General features: G+C 44.3%; 1 protein-coding gene across 1 annotated transcript in view; it reads left to right on the forward strand.

Annotated features, from left to right (window-relative positions):
• The first annotated feature begins 322 nt into the window (after positions 1 to 322).
• The window catches only part of Lrch1 (leucine rich repeats and calponin homology domain containing 1), a 167,925-nt gene continuing 150,333 nt past the window's right edge, over positions 323 to 17,914 (forward strand). The window contains exon 1 of the mRNA XM_042685436.1: positions 323 to 784. Within this exon, the coding sequence (XP_042541370.1) occupies positions 493 to 784 (292 nt within the window). The 5' untranslated portion in view covers positions 323 to 492. The remainder of the gene's footprint in view (positions 785 to 17,914) is intronic.

Raw genomic sequence — 17,914 nt, forward strand, 5'->3', positions numbered from 1 at the left:
TGTCTTATGCAAGGAGGAAATCCTGCGTGAAACAGCCCCGAGTGGCTTTCCTCTCCGCGATCTCAGGATACCGTCAATCACGTCGCTCAAAACCCTTCTCGAGCTACAATCTCCCGGGTGGAAGGAGATTCCGAGGGGCTCGGGGAGGATTGCGGGGCGGTTGCGGGGCTGGGCGCCGGGCGAGGCGGAGCGGGCGGGAGGGGCGGGCGGGCGGAGGCACATGCGCGCTGCCGCCGCCGCCGGCCTCGGCTTCCCGGGGACAGGAAACCTTTAAGACCGAGCCGCCGCCGCCGCCGCCGCCGCCCCGTCCACCCCCCGCTCCGCGCGCACCCGCCCGCCCGCAACCTCCACCCGCTCTCCCGCGTCGTTCGACCCAGCACTCTGCAACGGCCGGGAGCCCGATCTGCGGTTTTCCCGCCCGGGAAAGGCCGTGACCCTCCCCGCAGGAGCGGCGGGGCGGGGCGGGGCGGGGGTGGGGGGGTCCTGAAGAAGATGGCGACGCCGGGAAGCGAACCCCAATCTTTCGCCCCTGCTCTGCACCCCCATCATCATCCCCACCACCACCACCACCATCACCTCCACCAGCACCACGGCGGAGCCGGAGGCAGCAGCGGGGCCGGGGCCGGCGGCGGCGGGGGCTTCAGCCTGCCCTTGAACCGGGGTCTGGAGCGCGCGCTGGAGGAGGCGGCCAATTCTGGGGGGTTGAACCTCAGCGCTCGGAAACTGAAGGAATTCCCCAGGACCGCGGCCCCCGGGCACGACCTTTCGGACACGGTGCAGGCAGGTGAGCGAGACGCGGCCGGGCCGGCCGGGGCTGCGGAGGGCACGTCCTGCCGAGCTGTCTGTCTGTCCTGCCTTCCCGGACGCGCTGGCCCACCTGCGGCCCGGCTGTGCTTTCGGGGCTGCCCCGGGGGCTGGTGAGCTCCCGGGTGGACGCGGGAGGAGCGGGCGCTGCCAAGGGGGGCACGGGCGGCTCGCCCTCCCCGGGGGTGCCGGTTCCCCTCCCGCCCCGGCTGAGGGGCCGCGGGGCTGAGATTCGCACGCGGGCGCCCGCGCACGGGGCAGTGGGAGGTGGCGGCGGCGGCTCGGGTGCGGGGCCGGGGGCGCGGGCGGCCGCGTCCGTGCGCCCCCCCCCGGGCCTAGGTCAGACCCCCTTCCCTCTCTCTGCGTGGAGGCATCGGTCGCATCCACCCAGACAAAGGTGGCACGTCCCCGGCCCCTCCCAGGGCAGGGGCGCGCAGTGCCCACAGCGGCCCCCGGGGCGAGCGCATCGAGCCGCCGGGCCACTCGGGGCGGCCGCGAGGAAGTGCCGGGCCCTGGCGGCCCTGCGCCTGTGCGAGCACCGCCGTCGCCGCGGCTCCCAGCCGCCGCCTGTCGCCTTCGGAAGCCATCGACTCCTGGCTGTTCACCGAGCCGCCCAACTCCCCGGGTTGGACTCGCGGGTTCTCGGTGAACCCCGACCTTGGTGGCACCCCCCTCTCCACACCTCCCCTGGCCGAGCGGCATGGCGTTAGTCAATGAAAAGTAATTAAAGCGAGCCGGTTTGCCTGCGTGAGCCCGGCAAGTTGCAACTCGCGCCCGTGAGCAGCCAGCGATTTCAAGTTATGTCATGTGTTGACATATTTCGGAGACGTCTGCTCGCTCTTCGGTCGTTGGGGTTTGTGGGCGCGCGGGATCCATAAACAGGAAGGAGGCGGGTGCGCTGGGATGGGGGGGGCGGAGGAGGCGAGGTGGGGAGGGGGGGTCCTTGGGATCCGTACAGAACTGACTTGGTTTCCGACCATCTGGTTCCGCTCCTCGGAAGCCAGGGCTGGCATCCTGGCGGGCGCCCAGCGTTTTCCACGGTAATGGGTGGCCCCCATTTTGGAGACACTACCCAGACCTCTCCTGTCATCGCCTTTTGGACGAGTGTCAAACCCCTCTGGGATTGCTGTCGAGCTCAGCTCAAGGTCTCCAGGCCTTCTGCCCTACGGGATGAAGGAGGGGGGGGGGGAGCAAGGGAGTCCACCTGAGTGGCTTTTAGGAGGCCCTTTTAGGCCCCTCTAATTCAGTAAACGTTTATAGGGCCCTAATGAATATTTAGTGAGAGATTTGTGTTGAGGAAAGGCAAAAACCAAACCAAACCAAACACTCCCCCTCCCCCCTCCCCCCATTAAACTTTGATGTTTGGATTTAGGGATATTTGGGAATGAGCCACAAAAAGGGAATTTCCAGAGTGGAGGTCTTAACAGCTGGAGGAGGCTGTTCTGACAGGACTTCTTCGTTACATATTCTCACTCAGAAGTTATTCCCCGAATCCCCTGAATGGTTGACTTAAACACATCTGGTATTAAATTCTGCTCCCCTAGTGTACCACGGATTGTGGAATGACTGTGTAGGTCTACAGAACACAGAGGCAGGTGTGACCAGAAGTAATAGGTGTTTGTACAGTGCAGAAGTCTACGCGGACTGCCTGAGGTTCTAGAAAGGTAAAAGGAAGTTCTTACATTTGGTTTGCCTTGGGAATGTGAATTGAAGAATGATATTGTTAAGGAGTGGAAGGGGGTATATCTTCATTGTCATTTTGAGTTGTCCATAAACTGGAAAGACTATAAATAGAGACCTTGTCCAGGCAAGAATACTGAAACATGGCATAGAAAATACTCAGAGCTATCACACTAGTTGGTGAACTTAAGGCCTCTGCTTGGTTGAAATTACTTTGAGTAAGTGCTTTAAAAGCAGGAACCTCTGTTTTCTGATAAAATTTAGCTGTGTGAGATGGATGCTTAAACCTTTTCTCCTCTTTGCTTGCTTATGGCCAGCTTGGGTTGTGGATTTTGTTGGATTTTAATTCCGAGTCTCCCTTGCTCATATTTAGTGATTAGAAAATTCTAACTAGTCAAATTTAAAGGCTCTATGTTAATTGCTCCAATCTGGGACAGAGGGACAAATTTATAGAAACTTAAGACAACCCACTAATATTCAGTGTTGACAATTCCTACATCTTGAGTTCTAGAACAATGGAAAGTTTCAGTAGTAATATATTCACTAAAGATAGCTTACAGAATGTCTCTTCAAATCAGAATCGCACACAAAGATCCTTAAAGGTCTTCACATAAACTTTGCAAGACAGAGCCACATAGAAAGTTTATTTTTTTTTCTCCCTGTGAAGTTGTATAGTACAGGCCATTTGGTTTATGCCTTGTAAAAAGTACCTTTTGGCAGTCACCTCCTCAGAATTGCACTCTTGGGCATTGTAGAGGATCTGAAAAGAGTTGGAAAATAAGGTGTAAACACAGAAAAATAAAGGCCCTGAGCTGCTCAGTAGAGGTCCAGGTTGTCACTCAAATGCATAGGAAAAAAATGTCTCAGGCTCTTATTCAAAGCCTATTAGTTTGTGTATTTCTCAATCAAAGTAAGTTTTGCTGTGAGATTCTAGTCTTTTAGCAGATGAGAACGTGAAAGTGCAGAGGGACCAGACAGCTGTGATTAGGCCTGACTGTGTGCACTTGGTATGTGCTGAATATTTGGTCCGCATTGTCCTCACTAGGAGCACCTCACTCACCAGTAGGAGACTGGGATGGAGAAATACTCAAGATTATACATTTTATTGCCTGGGAACCAATGTTCCCAGTGTTTATGGTCTTGAACATCTCCTGTGAAGCCTGAGGGAATAGCTTGGGAGGTGAAAAATTGGAGAGTCTCTTGATGTTCGTTCATCCTTCATTCATCTCCCAAGTATCTACTGTGCTCCATCCACTGTTGTGGACTACAGTACAGCAATGACCCACTGAGAATTCCTGTATTGTCTCTCCTATGAAATTTTCATCCTTAGTATCTGAGGGAATGTGGTTCCAAGAGGAGGTCGGGGCGGAGGAAAACCAGGAATGCTCAAGGTAAATAGAGTTCAGTGGTGGATTGTGGATGTTTGATTTATCTTTCCCATAAAGCTGCCTGACTGGTGCTAAATGCATGCTGCCTTTCAACAGATCTCACATTTTCACTTCATCACTTCACTTAAGCACATTTGCCTCTACCTTGATTTTATTAGAGCGTCATTTGTTCTTTAGGAGAAATCTGAGGGCAGAGAAGCTGCAAGCAGATCATACAGTGATTTAAACAAAACAGGGATCTATGGACTGAGAGCTTTTTTTGGAAATTTAAACTTTTTTGAAATTTCTTTTGAATTTAAAAATTTTATGATTTTTTGGACCATGCTTGGTCAAACCCGTGTGTAACAAATCTGTGAATAAGGTGGGCTTGCTTATACGGTTGGAAGGAGGGATGGAGAGATAAGTGAGATAATTTTGTAGGATAAGTAGGGGGAGTTTTAAAATGATGCAATAGTCCGATTTACATAGACTTTAGCTGGATTGTAGCAAGAACATAAATGACTAGTAAATATAAACTGAAGCATAAAATTGGGTCAGATAAGAAGAGGTACACAGATAAGCACATCAGTAAAGCAACTTTTTTTTAAAAAAAGTAGTGTCATTTCAAATGGAGAAGTTCAAAAGGGGTTTGTGTAATAAAGAAGCCTAGGGCTGGAAATGTGGCTTAGTGGTAGAGTACTTGCTGAGCATACATGAAGCACTGGGTTTGATTCCTCAGTACCACGTCAACAGAAAAGCCCAGAAGTGGCTCTGTGGCTCAAGTGATAGAGTGCTAACCTTGAGCAAAAGAAGCTCAGGGACAGTGCCCAGGCCCTAAGTTCAAGCCCCAGGACTGGCATAAACAAACAAACAAACAAAAACCTGAATCAGGAGGGAGAAATAGTAATGTAGGCTGACTGCCTGAAGTTCTAAGAAGGTAAAGGAAGTTCTAGAACGGTAAAGGAAGTTCTTGAACTTGCTTGACCTTGGGGAATGTGAATTGAAGAACAGTATTGTTAAGTAGTGGACAGGGTATATCTTCATTGTTGTTTTGAGTTGTCTGTTTGCTGGAAAGAGTATATAGGAAATGCAGAGCTTGTCCAGGCAAGAATGGTATAAAAAAATACTCATTGAATATATGTGTGTATGTGTGTATATGTTTGCTACATACTAGGAAAGTTCTCTACTGAGTTAGCCCTGGTTGTGTGTGTGTGTTTTAAATTTGGGAGTGGGGAGTTCCATAGTAAATGATCCCCAAGAAACAGTTCCAGGAAGCTAATGGAGCTGAGGCAGATAACGGTAAGTTTCCACTATAGTACTGATAGGCATTGTGTGCAGAATTCGGAGGAAAGGTCATTTCTGTGAAGATGGTTGGGGAAGACTTCCACAGCAGAGTCAGGATTCAGATCAGGTTTTGCAGGATAGGCAGGATTTGGATTAGAGTGCCCATGGTCATTTTGTGGCTGGAAAGACAGTTGCAAGATGTGGATACTCATAAAACAACATGTTGGAAATGAACTTTACAGCTCGGGGGTGGGGGAGGCGTTGGAGGAGGGATAGTGGGAGAAAAACGAGCAAGGGGTAACTGTTCAACAAGAAATGTACTCACTACCTTATGTATGTAACTGCAATGCCTTGTACATCACCTTGGCAATAAAATTAATAATAAAAAGAAAAGCTAACTAGAAAATACATGCAAAATTATGCAAGCTAATATTTTTACCATATAGTCAAATGTTAGGTTTACTTGATTCTCATAATAAGAACATTAACGAAAAGATGTGGGGTGAAACACTGTCACTAAGATTCTAAGACTCTAGGCATAAAAGCTTGTCCTCAGGTTGCGTCCTCCCACTCCACAGCTTAGGACTTTTAGGATGTTTTGTTAGAGGACTCTGCAAGTGGTTGCAGCTTGTAGGATTAGCATTCTAATCTGCCTGAGCTGTTGATCTGCAGTACCTATCTAGATTCGAAGATTTTTTTCCCTGTGATTTTTAGATAGTCTTATCTGCTGGATTCTTTTTTTTGGTACTAGGACTTGAACTCAGGGCCTACATGCTATCTCTCAGATTTTTCCACTTTAGGATGATGCTTTACCACTAGATCCACAGCTCCACTTCTGGCTTTTGGCGATTAATTGGAGATAAGAATCTCAGGACTTTCCTGCCCGGGCTGGCTTTGAACTGTGGTCTTCAGATCTCAGCCTCCTGAGTAGCTAGGATTACAAGTGTGAGCCATTAGCACCTGGCTTACTGATGGATTCTAACTTTTCTCCAACTCCCATCCTCTCGCCATCGAGATCCACTGGTCCAGGTAAAGCCATCTGTCTACTTTTGATAACATGCTTTGTTACATAATTTGAAAAGATTTCTTACTATTAAGTGCAATGAAAATCCACGTTTTCTTAAAATCTGTGTTCTTTTATAGTTACCATTATTTTCCTGCTATTAGTTATTAATGTTCACTGTCACTCACATCTGTAGTAGTTACTATTGAATAAATGTCTGTGTTCATTACATGTATTCCAGATTCCATCCATCCATACACTAGTAGTTGTATCCTTTCCTTTCTCATTCATATTTCTTCTACAGATGCATTTTTCCTTGTTAATGTAGATGGGACTTCTGTTGTTTAAAGCTTTTAGAACCATCATGACTCAGTATATACAGTCATGTCTTTTATGTGACTCTGGCATGTCAGAAACAATTTCTGTCACCATGCATGCTTGTCTTATCATTTGCATCATGGTTACTTTCTTGAAAAGACAAGAGCAGACAAAAATCGTATTTCTAGAATAATAACATGCTGTTATGGGCCAGGAAACATCTGGGGATTTTTGTCCGTGCTAATTTACAGTAGAACAGCTTCCAAGTTTGGTCTTTGTCATTAAACACATTCTGCCAGATAGTTAGCAGTCATTGAAATATCTTATTTGATTTTTGAAGGTGAAAGACCAGTTAACAGTTTTTACTTGAATTACTTACTAAGAATGTTTCTGAGTTGTCTCAGCAACTTAGAAAACAGTAAGGTTTTGATACAGCATTTAAAGGGTGGGTAGATGCCTTTTTGAAAATCCACACTAATGAAGATCAGTTCAAAGGTCCACTTCCTGGGCCCTCTCAGTCCTCATGTGTGCAAAGGCCTTTTCTGCCCCATTACTCAATTTCATTGTTGCTTATATTTACATGTAAGTTGTTCCCGCTCTTGCTGGTATTTTCATATCCTCTGATTCCCTTCTACCTACAGTCCTTTGGGGGAAAAATTGAAGCTGGGTAGTATTTCTTTACAGTTACTGTTTCTCCTCAGGTGCTGTATGATGAGTAGGTGCTTTTCCAGAGACTTAGTAAATTAAACTAAATGGCAAAAATTATACAACTTTACTTAAGGTGATTATGGTTTTTTTAAGCCATAACACTTGAGCTTTTCGTGTGAGTTTCACAAAAACTTTTATGAGGCAACTTGGTAGATTTTGTTGAGCTTTTTTTTTTCTTTGTTTTTTTTGAAAATTGGCATTGGATGAACCTGGCCTGGGCTTAGGTCTGGTAATACCGCCGACTTGCCCACCGATGTGGGGACTACTTTAATGGTTGTGTCACTAGTTAGGATGAAAGTGATTTGGTGTTAATTGTAGAGACTGTTTCAGGTTACAAAATTAGAATCTAGAATAAAAGTTGAAAGTTAAGAGACAAAACTCATTCCCTATTTATATAAGGAATGCTCTTACTTAGGCATAGCCTAGTTTCTGATATTACTCCTATTCTTTTGTTGTGTGAAATACTTTTTTTTGTTGTTGTTTTTGGTTGGTTGTGGGGCTTGAACTCTGGGCCTGGGTGCTGTCCCTGCGCTCTTCAGCTCAAGGCGAGCATTTTACCACTTGAGCCACAGTGCCACTTCCCAATACTTTTTTTTTTTGCATCAGAATTTTACTCTGATAGTTGTGTGTGTGTGTGTGTGTGTGTGTGTGTGTGTGTGAAAGAGAGAGAGAGAGAGTTGGAGAGATAGAGGAATAATTTAATAAAACAACGCAATGAGTTAACAAACCAAAAAAAGAATGCAAGAATGAAAAGACAAGAAATAATAGAGAAGTCAGAATTCTCAGTAAGACTTAGTTTAAGAAACTGAGGCCTAACAAAATAGACTCAAGTAAGAAATATGTTATTCTTCATTTTAATTGAGGAGTTAGGGATATTGCTTTCATATACTGTAGTAAGAAATAGTGCATTTGGAAACCGTCTGTTCCCACAAAGTTATTCAAAAATAAAGTGAGACTGTTTACATGAGTGGAAAGTTGATGAACTGTGAGAATTTGGCTTTTCTCTTGCTTACCCCAGCAATGCAAGAGAGGGAAATGCCTTTTTAGTCACATTTCTGCATATATTCTTCTTTTTTTTTTACCAACTCTATTTTCCTTTGTTCGCCAAAAAGAAGGATATTGCTAGGGGAGGAGGAGGCTTAGATAAGAGAATAGTATGTTTGATTTAACAGAAGTACTTCATTTTTTTCTTAAAAAGAAATGACTCTTTATGTCAGTGTGATTTTGATGCCGAGGCAGCTCTATTTTTGGTACCTGAAACTCTCAAAACTTTTTTTTTGTTGTTGGTTTATTTAGGAGTAGTATTGGAATTTGAACCTAAGGCCTATCGTGAGATAGGCAAACCATTCTACAAATTTTGCCACATTCTCAGCCCTTTTAAACGACAGAAGTTTATTTATTTATTTTATTGGAGTTTAAAGTCAAGGCCTTGCACTCAATAGCAGGTGCTCTACTACTCTAGCCCTTTTTATTTCTGTTGTATTTCTAAATAGGATCTTGCTCTTTTTGAGGGTGGAGGGGGGGGGAGGTTGGAGTTGGTTTAGATTGCAGTCCTCCTATTTACCCTTTCTGTGTATCAGATGATACATAGTTACCAATGCACCTAGCTTTTTATTGGTTGAAATAAAGGTCTCATGAACTTCTTTGCGTAGGCCCGCCTTGGGTCAGGATCCTTAGCTTGCTGATCAGCTATGATTATAGGCATAAGCCACCATATTTGACTGTGGCAGAACATTTTTTAAAAAGTGATCAGAGAGGGCTATTTGACAATGGATTTTTCTTAATGCTTTTCTTTCTTCTGCTCTTTTCAGTAATCCCTGTGCTAGGTTGGTTAGCTATCTCAGAAGGGCATGAAATGAAACAGAACAGGAGGCCTTCACCTTAATAGTTCTTGAATTTCTTCTCTGCACAGGGAGGGCAGAAAGAAGCTCCCATTTTAGTTTTTTTCTAACTCTGTGGCTTACTGTGTGGCTTTCTTTCTTGACAGCTGACCCCCGAAGTGTGGTATATACGGTTTTGCTGCAGGCTGGGTTTTCATATTCTTATCTATTTTTGATGTTTATGCTGTTCAGCATAAATGTGTCTTACAGCATCAGTACTCCTGACCTGGTCCACTTTAGCTTAGCTCTGATTTAACTCCTTTTATATCTGCAGGCAACAGAACCAATTTGAAGATAGCATCGTGAACAAACAATGGGACTTTCCCTCTCCTAGATTGTCTTCATTTTGCTTTTCCAAGTTGTGCACCTCATGTTCCCATTCTATACCACCTTATGGGGTTCGGTGTACCCCACTTTTCATTTCATCCTGTTTCAATCTTATGGAAACAAGTTGCCCCTTCTTGTGTGTGTCAGAATTGAAGTGAACACAGCCCAAGGCATCTTTGTAGTATTTCCTTGTGTGTTTTGCACTATATTGCCCCCCCCCCTTCCCTCTTTTGGTACAGTAATCTCCCTTATCCATGGTTTTGCTTCCATGGTTTTGGTTACCTGCATTTTCAATTACCTGTGGTTAACCATAATCCAAAAATATTCAATTGGAAATTCCAGAAAGAAATGAGTCATACATGAAAATGATGAAATCTAGCACCATCCTACTTGGGACATGAATCGTACTTTTGTGCAGTGTATCCATTTTCTATATGCTACCTGCCCATGACTCACTTAGAAGCCTTCTTGTTCATCAGATTGGCTGATGAAGTAAGTTAGGGCTTGTGTTCACACAGCCCTTACGGAATAGCCTAAGGCAACATCACAGTATCCACGTCATCTCACTTTGTCTCATAGGCATTGCGTCACTGCACAAAATTAGTAGAAGAGTGAATGTGATACAAGAGGATATTGGAGAAAGAGAAAGGTCACATTCATATGTTATTACACTATATTGTCCTAGTTGTTTTATTTTGTTAATTTCTTAATGTACCTCATCTATCGATTAAACTTTGTCATAGATAGGTATGTGTGGGATGAGACAGTGCAGATAGAGGTGTCAGAACTAAGCCATGTTTTCAGGCATCCACAGGGGCCCTGAGTGTTCCCCTGTCATTGAAGGGGGGTGTGTGTGCCTGTATTTTACCCAGTGCAGGCTTTGCTCTCTTTTATTGGCCTGTGAGATGGGCTGTACAGGGACTTTTCCTGATTGACACAAATGCTTTCTATTTCTAGCATGGAAAGAGCTAGATAATCAACACTGTTTATTCATCTTCTCCTTGATTTTGCCCTTTGCATTCCTTATCTTGAATCTACCCTGAAGCCCTTTCTTCTTTTTCCCTGTGAGTTGATCTGAGTTGACATTTTTAGACCTGACTTTATTTTTCTCATACTACATGTTTTCTTTTCAGTATTTCAGAATTTCTCACTATTACCCACTGTCTTAGTCTGCTGGGGCAGCCATGACAGAATTCCATATACTGGATTTAAAAATTGGATGTCACCTGGCACCAGTGAATCGTGTTTATAGTCTTAGCTATTTAGGAGGTTGAGATCTGAGGATTGCATTTCAAAGCCAACCCAAGCAGGAAAATCTGAGACTATAATCTCCAATTAACTACCAAAAAAGCCGGAAGTGGAGCTGTGGCTTTTGTGGTAGAGTGCTAGCCTTGAGCAAAAAAGCTCAGGGATAGTTGTTCCCAGGGTCTGAGTTCAAGCCCCAGGACTTGTATAAAAAAACAAAAAGTCCCTTGCTGGGTGCCTATGGCTCATGCCTGTAATCCTAGCTACTCAGGAGGCAAAGCTGTGAGGGTCACTTTTCAGATGCAGTCCAGGTGGACAGATGTGAGAGACTCTTATCTTCAACTAACCTACAAAAAGCCAGAAATGGAAATGTGGCTTGAGTGGTAGAGCACCAACCTTGAGCAAAGAAGCTAAGAGACAGTTCCCAGGGCCTGATTTCCAGTTCTAGTATTGGTTAAATTTTTTTTTTTTTTGAATCTGTTGAGTCTAAAAGACCTGAGTCCAAATCTTACTTTTCTCTATCATAATGTGTCACTTGGGTAAAATAACTTAAGCCCTAAGCATTGGTTTTCTCACCTGAAAGATGGGAATAATAACAGTACTTACCTGGTAGAGTTGTGAGTGTGTGCTTATGTATAAGAACAGACAGTTATGTCCAGTGCTTTTCTGGTGCCAGGTTTTTATTCACGTGCCTTATATGTGAATACAGATATTAAATATATTTAATACATTTGTTACTTTATTGCTTACCTGGTATTCTGTTTTAGCCATCGTTAGCTATGTCTTTCTGTTGAAGCCTGAAAGAGAAGAGTTTAAAAACCTAGAAGCCATCTTTTTTTTTTTTTTAAATCTCTCTCACTTAATTGCTGAGGACCTGAGGCCCAGAGTGTTAATTCATTTGGCCAAGGTCATCCAAAGTCAAGGGGTATAGAGTGCCAGGGCCAAGCAGAGTTTCATGGTGCCATATTGAAGAGCTTCTCTTGTGCTACATAGGAATGGATGAAGACTTCTGTCTCTTTCTAGAGTTCTCAGGTCAGCAGGACCCTCTGAAAGAACAAAAAGTACTATCAAATCTTCACTAACATCTGGATCAAAGCTGGGGAGAATATAAGTAAGACCAACAGTACTTGTCAGCTAAACATGTTGGTTTAGAATTTTACTGCCTGTGGTTTGGGAGACATGTATGGGCCCCTTGTAAATTAGATTCCAAGCACTAAACACAGCCATCTTGGGCAGACCCTGACTTTCAAACTAGAGGCCACAAACTCTTTTAGATCCATCTTTGTGTTGTAGAACTTGGAAGTTATTTTCCTGTGGAAAGACATAGTAACTGGGTGTTTAGTTTTGTGCCAACCCAGCTTTCATGTTCTTGGTGGTTTCTTACTGTGTTTTGGGAAAGTACAAACTCAGTTCTGACATGGTATCCTGAGGTCTAAGGAGTGGGTATCATTCCACGAACTTGGCTTCTGCATATGAAAGATGGTTCTCCCCTCAGCCATTCCTCCCAGGGATCAGAGGGTCCCCACTCTTCTCCCTGTCCCCTTCATGGGAGAGCCCAGTGCCTGGGGGAACCTTCTACACTGGAATGAAGAACCAGGGTTGGCATAAATCAGGCTCTCTGGTTGGTTGTGCAAAGAGGATTGGGTGAGCCAACTGAGATTCACATACTTCTGTAGTTAATTTTTATTTCTTGCATAAAGTCACCCTGTTTATTCTAAAATAGGAGGCAAATTATTGAATCTCTGTGAAGCTGTGGGTTGTAATTTGTTAAATAGCTAAAATGCTCCTTCTTGCTTGAGTGCTGTGTTGAGTCATGAGGTAACATGAAGTACTTAGGGCAAGTCTGGTCCTGATAAAGTGATGGACAGGAGTCCTTGATACCCATGGGGGTTATGTGGTGTAATTGTCTTCAGTTGCATCAATAAATTGGAAGTTGTGAACTTACCATTGGCATATGAGGTGAACTGTGATTTGGTCCTGGCTCCACAGGAACTGAGTGAGCTTTACTTCCCTGTGTCTTAGTTTTCTCATTGTAAAATTGGAGACGATAACCCTAGTATTATTGTGGGCAGTAAATAAATGTATATTCATATACCGTATACCTAGATGTGATCCCCCACCCCCACCCCGCCAAATCAGGTACTTAGTTAAGTGCCTGGCACTGATTTTGCCATTATCCCAAGATTTCCTATCTTTAGAAAAAAATATGCAATCTCACAAGGTGTAGGAAAAGTAATTACCTAGAAATATTGTGACATTAATAAAATAATCACACCATTCAGACAAGCTGGGTGTGTGCGCCTGAGTGTGTGTGTAGGTGTTACTTCTATTTTCTGATAGTCTGGGGAAGATGGCAGAGGAGGCAGTGTTTATTATTCCTCATGACAGGTACGCCTGGATGGTGAAATAGTTTTCCTTGGGTGATGCTGATGTCTTGTTATCATTCCTCAGTTTGACAAAGGTTCCTGGGTCTCTCATTTGATTGTTACCTAGCTCCCACCCCTACCCCAAGCTACTCCTTTGGAGTTGACATATTAATGAAGACTGGGAGGTCCCAACATGAAATTTTCACAGTGGGAGTTCTGAGGTAATATACCCTAGTAGCACAGTAATGATGTATCATAACTGAACAGTGACAGGCAATTGTAACCTAACTATAGTTGGGGAAACCTGATCTCTCTTTTTTTTTTTTTTTGGTGCTGATTCTGGTGCATGAACTTGGGGCCTCTGTTCTCTTGCATGGCTTTTTCACTCAAAGATGGCACTTTGCCACACTTGCTTTTTTTGGCTTTCTGGTGGTTAATTGGATCTAAGCTTCTCACAGACTTTTCTGCATTCTGGTCTTTCTGAAGTGGATTCATGGTTTCAGTGTGAGTTCTCTGTGGTGTTTCTGTGTCTCATATCCTTTCTCCCCGCTTTCTGCCTGAAGCCTGCTTGTAGTCTGTTAATAATGTGGTAAGTTGGATTGGAAGAGCTCCTTCATCTCTGGATAAAGGGGTTCAGCTTGTATCCTATCACTTTATGTGTAAAGTCTCCATGACTCTCTTACTTTCGAAGAGATCAGGAGGTCCTTGGACATCACCATAGCTGCTCTTGGCTGCTCATAAGTTGTGTCAGCCTACATCTGAGCTGGGCAGTCTGGTTATACCTTTTGCTTTGGTCTATGTAATATTAGCACCCTGTTTTGACACACCTGGATTGGAGTAAGTTCTGAAGTCATCTCACACGTTTAACATGGTAGCTGGCAGACGTCATTTAAGACTTAAGTTGAAATGAAGACTAGGGAGACCTGATTTATCCGTGTCCCCCAGCCAGCTTCGTCACATCGGGTCCTGAACTGGACTAGTTACCCTGGTCATCTTTGTCATCTGTCTCCACTGCTGTCCTTTGAAAGAATTATAGTAGGTGGCTGGCTCCTTTTTGACTTTCATACCAAGAAAATCAGTAAGGTCCTTGACATTTGTTTTAGCTAGGAAAATAGAGTATTAGTTTTAAAATTGCGAAATATCAAACTTAGAGAAAGCAATCTATATACTTGTAGGCATCAGTTCAATAACAATAATAAAACAAACCTAGGGACATGAAGCAGACAGACAGAACACGAGCTGGAGGTGAGGGGACCTTGCCTGGTGAGGGGCCACAGGCCTGGGGTGATGGGAATGACTTTTTGTGTGTGCATGTGTGCTGATCCTGGGGCTTGAACTCTAGGCTTAGGTGGTCCTCTAGCTTCTTTTGTGTTCAAGGATAGCACTCTACCACTTGAGCTGCAGTGCCACTTCTGACTTTTTCTGAGTAGTTTATTGGAGATAAGAGTCTCTCAGATATTCCTCCCCGGGCTGGATTTAAACTGTGATCCTCAGATTTCAGCCTCCTAAGTAGCTAGGATTACAGGCATGAACCACCATTGCCAGGCTTGATGACCTTTGTCTTGATTGTAACCCTGGGTGCACAGGTGTGTGTGTGTTTGCTAGTACTCCATATTTAGAATGGGTACACTTTGTTGTACATAACCACATTTTTCTAGAGTAAAAAGACACCTCTGTAGACCTTACTTAGCAAGTAGAACATTTCCCGTAACTTGTTAGCTCTCTGCTTATTGCTGATTCTCCAATTGACAAATTGTTTGAGAACACAGAATAATGGGAGTTTTATGGCTGAATCAGTGCCTACTTTGAGAAGACTATTTAAAAGACTATTTCTATTTTAGTAACCAAGATCTGCATTTTCTTTCTTTTGAAATAGCATGTGACCACTGTGTAATGTTACTCATAAAATTCTCTGTTTATAACATGTACATTTTATTTGATTGATGAACGAAACTAATGCATAGGACCACTGGCATGATGTTACTAACCCAGTCCAAGGAAGCCTGCTGAATGCCAGCCACTATAGACATGCTTTTATACCTCCCTCTCAGCCCATATGATAGGTATCACTTAATTTTCCTCACAGGCAAAACTAAGGCTTATCGATGCTAAGCAGCTTGTTGAGAATCTCCATACACAAGTGGAAAAGCCCGGGTCTGCACCCCAGTTGTCAGACTGAAAGGTCCCACCAAGAATACCATGATTATGAGTTGCCCTTTGCTAGGCAAGTGGAGCACTTTGGCTGGCATCTCTGAGTGGATCCTGAGGCCCTGGGACCATGTGCCTATCTGTTCCTTCTAAGCCACAGCTGTGCCCTTGCACACTCCCTGCCCACACCCTCCTGCCTGCTGCCCAGGCTCAGCTGCTGGAGAGCAGGCATCTAGGGCCTCTGGAATCTGGCGCCACCCTGTTTATCTTCAGGTTCCTCTTACCCTCATCAAGGGCCTCCCTGGCTCCAGCTGCCTTTCTCTTTAATGGCGCCATATGTTCCAGGTTAAGTGCTTCTACTTTGCCTTTGATCATACCTTTCCCTTCCGCTTTGCATTTGCCAAATAAAAGAAGACAGAAACCAAAACAACAACAGACCCTCCAAGTTCTCCAGTCCCCTGTCAGTCATCTCAAAATCCCAGCTCCTGCCTCTTCCTTGGTACCTCAGACCCCAGCCTCCCCCTCCCACATTGGTTGGTAACAGGCAATTTATAGTGCTTGAGGTCATTCTTAATTGAAATGTGGTGGTACAGTGTACTGTGGGGTTGAACTTGCTAGGCAGGTGCTTCACCACTTGAGCCATGTTCCCAGGTCCTTTAGTTACTTTTCAGGTAGAGTTTTATGTTTTTGCCCAGGGCTGGCATCAGGCCGATATTTTTCTACACCTCCCTCCCCCATACCTCCTGCATACCTGAGATGCCTGATGTGTACCCATTCTGATGGGTACATGTTTGCTCAGTTTCTGCCCAGGTTGGCCTAGAATTGTGAGCCTCTGGATCTCTGCTTCCTAAGTAGCTGGGATTACAAATGTTCAACACCTGACCTGTTATTTGTTGAGTCAAATATTGTGCCTGTTCTCCCTTAACTGTCTTAGGAGACAAGTCCTCATTTTCTTTCCAGTTTCAAGAAACTTGAGGCCCAGAGAGGAATGCTCAAGATCTCATAGCTACTAAATGGCAAGACAGATTCAAATCATGTGACTACAGTTTGCAGATTCATTGCAAATGCCCCCGGGGGAACAGAAGAGAAATGGGACAGACTTTCATAGCACGTGGTGAAGGTGATGGGACAAAAATCTCACGTGGTCTTGGCCCTACTGCTAAAATCATCCACTCTCCAAAGGCTCTGTTGAAACAATTAGCTTACAAAGCTGGTGTGCAGAGAGTTCTTCACTGTTCAGGAGAAACACCTTGCCATACTTCTACAATCTTTTCAGGGCCTGGCAACAGAAGCTCTTTTGATAATGTTAAAAACATGACCGTAGAAGGCATCTTCAAGCAGGCAAGAGTAGAATTCGTGAAGTGTTGGATTTGTGGCTCTGTGGGAGACTGCTTGCCTGGGTAAATACACACAAGGCCATGGGTTTGATTCCAGCACCCCAAACATAACAATGAATAAATAATGTTAATGAAAGAGAGTTGGGGTTTTAGAAGATGCATTGTAAAAACATGGACAGGGTGCTACAGATCATTGAGCACAGCAACCACAGAAGGTTTACTCTTGGAGAAATTTATACTTCTGTTGTAACGCACGAGTGTCTAAGATTAAGGAATTGAGGTGCTGCTGGCTCATACTGTAATCCTAGGTACTTTGGTGCTGAGATCTGAAGATTGGCACTTGAAGCCAGCCTGGACAGGGAATTTGGTGAGATTCATTTCCAGTTAACCAGCAAAAAGCCAGAAGTGGGAGTGTTGCTTAAGTGGTAGAACATTAGCTATGAGCAAAAAGCCAAGCAAGAGTGTGAGGCTGAGTTCAAGTACCAGTTTTGGTGTATGTGTGTGTGTGTGTGCGCACACACACACACACACACAAAGTTAGGGTAGCTGATTTAATATCTGTTCAGATTCTTGAGGTGCTAAGTTGTTAGCCTTTTAGATTTGTCTTCTTATTGGCCATTTTGCTGCCCTCACTAACTGCTCTTCTCAAATACATAGTAGGTGGTAGTAGAGGATTGCCCTGGGCTTCCCACTGGTGAATTGTGCACTACTGTAGTTCACCTGAGAACTCATCTTGTTGGGCAATTTACTATTTTAAAAACTCCAAATTCTTCACATGTATTACAAGGGTGTGGTAGTGTATGTCTGCAGCCCCAGCACTTCAGGAGGCTGAAGTGGGAGGATTGTGAATTTCATGCCATCCTGAGCTACACAGCAAGTTAGAAACAACCTGGGGCACACAGGGAGACCTTATCTCAAAAGCAAATAAATAAAACACACCACTACCAATGAAACAAAACTAAAACCCCTCCGAATTACAAGAAAAAAGGAACTTCTTTATGTTCCAAAATATATTAAGATTTGTTAGAATTTGGATGATTGTAACTCCTTTAAATATCCAGACATCTTGTTGGCGATGCTACTGGCTGTTAATGCAGGTGACCCAGCAGTATTAGAGGACAGGTCTGCAGCAGGTATAGTTTTTCAGCCTGGGAATACATCCCCGATTTTCAGTTTTAGAGCAGAGTGTTTCTGTGGGTATTGTGTGCCAAGAGAGCAGTTGTCAGTGGTATTCACAGAGTTGTGTGCCAGGGAGATTCAAATGGTGCTGGCCAGCCCTGTCATTTACACACTGTCTTTTGTGTTCTTAATAACTAGAAAAGAGCTAGATATGTACACTGAGGTTCTCAAAGTGGGCTGGACATAGCATGTCCAAAGGCAACTTAGTTCTCTAGAATTGCATGGTGTATGAAGCTGCCCTCAGACAAGGAAATGACCAAGTAATCAT

This window comes from Dipodomys spectabilis, unplaced genomic scaffold (genome assembly GCF_019054845.1).
Source record: "Dipodomys spectabilis isolate Male_0828 unplaced genomic scaffold, ASM1905484v1 ptg000095l, whole genome shotgun sequence".
Classification (NCBI taxonomy): Eukaryota; Metazoa; Chordata; class Mammalia; order Rodentia; family Heteromyidae; genus Dipodomys; species Dipodomys spectabilis.